This window comes from Crocuta crocuta, unplaced genomic scaffold (assembly GCF_008692635.1).
Source record: "Crocuta crocuta isolate KB4526 unplaced genomic scaffold, BGI_CrCroc_1.0 scaffold408, whole genome shotgun sequence".
NCBI lineage: Eukaryota > Metazoa > Chordata > Mammalia > Carnivora > Hyaenidae > Crocuta > Crocuta crocuta.
The window spans coordinates 1,040,611-1,045,294 of NW_027527444.1; the positions used below are offsets into that span (position 1 = coordinate 1,040,611).

The 4,684-nt window shown below is 55.3% G+C and overlaps 1 protein-coding gene across 1 annotated transcript in view; it reads right to left on the reverse strand.

Moving 5' to 3' along the window:
* Positions 1-6: 6 nt before the first annotated feature.
* Positions 7-4,684, reverse strand: part of KMT2C (lysine methyltransferase 2C) — a 272,429-nt gene continuing 267,751 nt past the window's right edge. Inside the window, exons 59-62 of the mRNA XM_077761227.1 lie at positions 2,579-2,695; positions 2,163-2,236; positions 1,807-1,915; positions 7-254 (exon numbers count right to left, since the gene is read on the reverse strand). Coding sequence (XP_077617353.1) covers positions 162-254; positions 1,807-1,915; positions 2,163-2,236; positions 2,579-2,695 — 393 coding nt within the window. The 3' untranslated portion in view covers positions 7-161. The remainder of the gene's footprint in view (positions 255-1,806; positions 1,916-2,162; positions 2,237-2,578; positions 2,696-4,684) is intronic.

Below are 4,684 nucleotides of genomic sequence, written 5' to 3' on the forward strand. Positions count from 1 at the left end.
CCCGCCCCAGGGGCCGCCGCGGAAGCCGGGACTCCCAGGAGCTAGTTGCAAAAAGTCACACAACAGAAAACGGAAATCTCCTTCTGTCTGCAGAAGTCACACGGCGCGTCGAATCGCTTCTTCGTGGGGACGAGCCGCCCGCCGACCGGCGACGAATGCATTCAGTTCATCCACTTCCGGCAGTTCACAGCCCCGCAGTGACACGGAATCTTGTGCTGGTCGTCCTCGAAGTCGAACTTGTAGTCGTAGCACAGCTGCCAGGGGCAGAGNNACAGGGCCACCTGGGGAGTGGGGGGGCCGGGAACCGTCCACCTGGGGCCCCAGGGGACAGGGAAATCAACGGCTGCACCTGTGCGCCGAGCCCCCCAGGACGGGAAGGCGGGCTGGAGAGCGGCGTGTTTCCACAGCTCCGCGGGGCCCCCCCCGCCCCCCCTCCCCCTCCCATCATCAGGCCGGGATGACCCGTCCCTGCCGGCACACCTCGTCGCCCTCCCCCCCACTCGGGGAGACCGGATTACCGCTCACGACCGGGACCAGCCCCGCCGTCAGGTAGGTGGGGGTCCACACGACCCCGTGGCTCACGGCTCCCCTGCTACATGGGACCCCGCGCGGCCCAGCCAGAAGGGAGGACCCACACCCTCCGAGGCCCCCCTCACTCAACACACCCCAAGCGAGGCGCTCCTCGCCACGGCCTCCTGGGACACGGAAAGGGGAGACGGCGGTACTCACACAGCAGCCTCCCTCAGCAACCCAACTACCCAGTACCTCTGACCCGGGCCTCACGGGTCCTTCAAGGAGACCTTCTCCGCATTACACAAAACGAAGTGGGGGCTCCGAAAGGCTGAGCGACCCCCTCGAGATTACTCGGGCAGGAAGGGGAGGGGCGGGCCTGGAGATCACGGGGCCTCCGTGCCAGGTTTTCACAAGCTTCCTCTTATTTACTCATCAAGATACTTCGAAACGCACGATGGGCCTTGGGTAAACACTTGACTTGAAAAAGGGAATTCCGAAAAACTACAAAAATAACCCCATAGCTCTATTCAAAGGGCTGGGGTGGGGGGTTCCAACAACATGGAAACACGCAGGCCCCGAACCCCCAGCAGGGGGCCTCCCAGAAACCCACGGGGCTCAGCGTTCGCAGGAGCCCCTGAATTGTGGGCTCCGGAAACCAGTGAGTGCGCTAGACCAGCCGTAACCGTAACAGGTGAAAGGCGTCTGTGAGACCAAAGAAACAAACGTCAAGTGCAGCATCCAGCACTTCGAAGAAATAAAAAATACAAAAGAGCCAAACTGCCTGAAAATCTGTTGAGAAAAGCCTATAAGCTCGTATCGCTCCTAAGTGTGAAGTTTTACAATCTGGACCCACATGCTGTCCCCAAATTGGCCCCCCTCCAGCCTCACGGTGACCTCACGTGAACCACAATGTCCCTGGAGACCAGAGGCCCCAATCCCGTATTCTCAAACATCAGTTCGATGGCAGGTAAACTCCTGGAGGAGGGACACTGCCCAACCGTGACCAACGGGGTAGGACGCGGGTAGAGGTGGCAGCTGGGTGAGGCGGGGGCCGGGGGCCGGGGGCACAGCACGAGGCACTGGGGAGGGGCCGGCACCAAACGCTCCCGTGCCTCCCTGAGGAGGAAGGTGGCGCCTGGACGTCCTTGGGTGAAGCGACAGGGTGGCCCCTCGACCCACCCCGAGGAGAATTTCTCCGGCAAGAAAGGCTTTGGAAAGAACAGGCCGAGCTGACTGTTCAAAGCAGGAGCTCGGTGTGGGGAGCAGAACAGCAGGCACGATGGGCGCTCTTACCTCCTCTCCTTTCTGGATCCTCCGGTTGGAGCTGATGATAATTTTGTGTCCCCTCTCAAAAGTCACCACTTCCGCCACACAGTTCGGCGCACACGAGTGGTTGATGTATCTGAAAGCCGCCGTTTCAGAAAACTGTTAATCACGAACCGGCTGGAGGCAGCTCTAAAACTTTCAGTTCTTAGGGAAAACTTTCTGCTAATTACTTAGCTACCTGCCCACTAACAGCACAGAACAATTACACGATTTTGAATGCAAATTCCCTCCCGAACTCCTCTGCCCTGAACCCTCGGCGTGGGGGCCGGCACGCGCACAGGGGCCCCGGAGCAGGACCTCGCAGGCCGGGCGCCGGGCCTCACCTGGCAGGCCCTCCGGTGAGTGTGGCGTCGATCACGTGGTCGTTGTCCATGCGGAACATGTACACGCCCCGGTTCTGCAAGAGGAAGGTCGGGAACTCGTCTGCGTGGACGCTCACCGCAGGGAGGCGGGTCGGAAGGAAACGGAGGCGCGGCCCGATGGCGCCCCCGCGGGTTCACCCGCTCAGCAGGCACGTCTCTCTGCTGTGACCGGGCATGGGCGGCCGGGCGGCCACGCCAGGCTCACTGACCCACAGGTGTGCCCGTGCCGGCAGGGACGCCGCCGAGTGAGGGAAGACAGACGGCCGCCCGCGGAAACATGCGCACACGGGCCTCGTGTTCAGGGGGGCACGCCGCGGCACAGCCGCGTGGCGCCGCCCCAGCTCTCCGCACGGGGACAGAGCGGGGATGGCACGCACCTGAGACTCATACAGCTTCTCTTTCCTGTTGGCAACTTCATTTCGAATGATAGTCCCGATGTACTCGATGACCATGGTGTGCTTCTCGATGTCCCTGGCAGCGTACAGGCCCAGCCCCTGCATTTAAAAAAAAAAAAAAAAGGAAAGTGTGGGCATACGTACCTCAAAAATCACTTCAACTTCTTGGGCACCAATCAATCATTTCCTGCCCTGCAAAGGCCACACCCCAAGTGCAGTGCTGGCTCTCACCGGAACTCACATGTTCTTCTCTGCTGAATACACAGTCGTCTGAGACGCTCCTACCACTTAGAGCAGCGCCCTTACTATCTCGTCTTGCATCTTCCTTACGGGAAATTCTTAGGGCCCATTTACAAAGTCGTACCGCTAACGGCCCTCACTCTGCCGGGACCACCTCACCTTCCGTGTTATTCATGCTGAGACTCCACCAACTAAACTTGCCGAAACTTCTGGGATTTATTTTATCCTGTTACTATTTCTAAAAGGACACGTACAGGACAGCAAAGTCAACAAATCGGGAACGGGGCTGGTTATTAATACTCTAGTCAGGTTGCAGTTTTGGCGAGGAGTTCCTGGAAGCCAGAGCCAAAATGAGAGGCAGGAAAAGCTGCTCTAAGCACCAGAAAAGTTGCAAAGAAATGAGGTTCTTCTGAAAGGGACTCTTCTCCCCTAAAGCTCTGAGTCCTGAGAAACGTACAGGAATCTGCACTGGCTCAAGTCTTTGGTTTGGCAGCTTATAGAGTCCAGGCAGGGGCCTAACGCATCACCTTCCACACGTGCTGCTGCAGGTTTTCAGCACTGCAAATTCGGGAAAAATGACACACTGAAGGAAGCACGGGCAATTGCCATGAATATCTGATATTTTCTTGTCCCAATGTGAGTCTCTGCCTTCTCAGCTCAGACTGGCCGGAAGCCAGCAGATCCGAGTAGGAAGAGCATGTGCTAACTGGGAGGGTCCCCAGGGGCAGCGACATCCAGCACCACGTGGGGCACACGGTACCGGGTGCCTTAGACACCTCAGTGTACGAATTATCTTTGGTGGAAAAAAAAAGTATGCAATTTATCTGTCCGATTCCAGATCCGAGGTGAATGAATCAGAACAAGAAGTAACCTGTATAGGGATCAATAGAGTTGGGAGGGAGGGCAGACAGGGAGGGACGCCTGGGGGCTCAGTCGGCTGAGCATTAGACTCCGGATTTCCACTCAGGTCATGATCTGACTGAGAGATCGAGCCCTGAGTCCGGGCTCTGCGCTGACGGCACAGAGCTTGCCTGGGATTCTCTCTCTCCCCCTCACTCTCTCTGTGCCTCCCCCACTTGCACTCTCTCTCAAAATAAACAAACTTAAAAAAAAAGGATGGAGATCAATGAAAAAGAACAGAGAATCCAAGTAGATGCACACATATGTGAAAATTTAACATATACTATTGTAGAGCAGTATGGCAGTATCGTAATTCAGCATAACACGGGAGGACTATTTACTAAATGGTGCTTCAACTAGTTGCTCAATGGAAGAAAATAAAATTGTGTCAAACAGAAAAAAATAAAAGCTCTAAACTATAGAAACCCAAGAAATCAAATACACAACATGGTCTGTTGTCTTTACCAAGACTAGAAGCTATAGAAAAGTATATATGTCTACGCAAAAATTACAAAGGTTATTTTTATTTACTGAGAGCGAGAGAGTGAGCACGTGCACACACACAAGTGATGGAGGAAGAGAGAGAGAGAGGGAGAGAGAGAATCCATGCAGGCTCCACACGGTCAGCACGGAGCTTGACATGGGGCTCGAACTCATGAACTGTAGATCACAACCTGAGCTGAAATCAAGAGTCGGACACTCAGCTGACTGAGGCACCCAGGTGCCCCTCAAAATTAAAAAGTTTTTAAAGAAAAAAGAAGCCATATTTCCTAGTAGGCAAAGGATGCTTTATAGGAGAACTGCTCTCTTAGCACAAGTTCTTACAGACTGGGAAATGGACAGAGGAGGAACATGTAATTTATAGAAGAGCAAATCCAAATGGTGAACATGCAAAAGCTGCTCATTCATCAGCAGCTAGAAAGTGCGGTTAAGGCAGGGGCCTCAGGC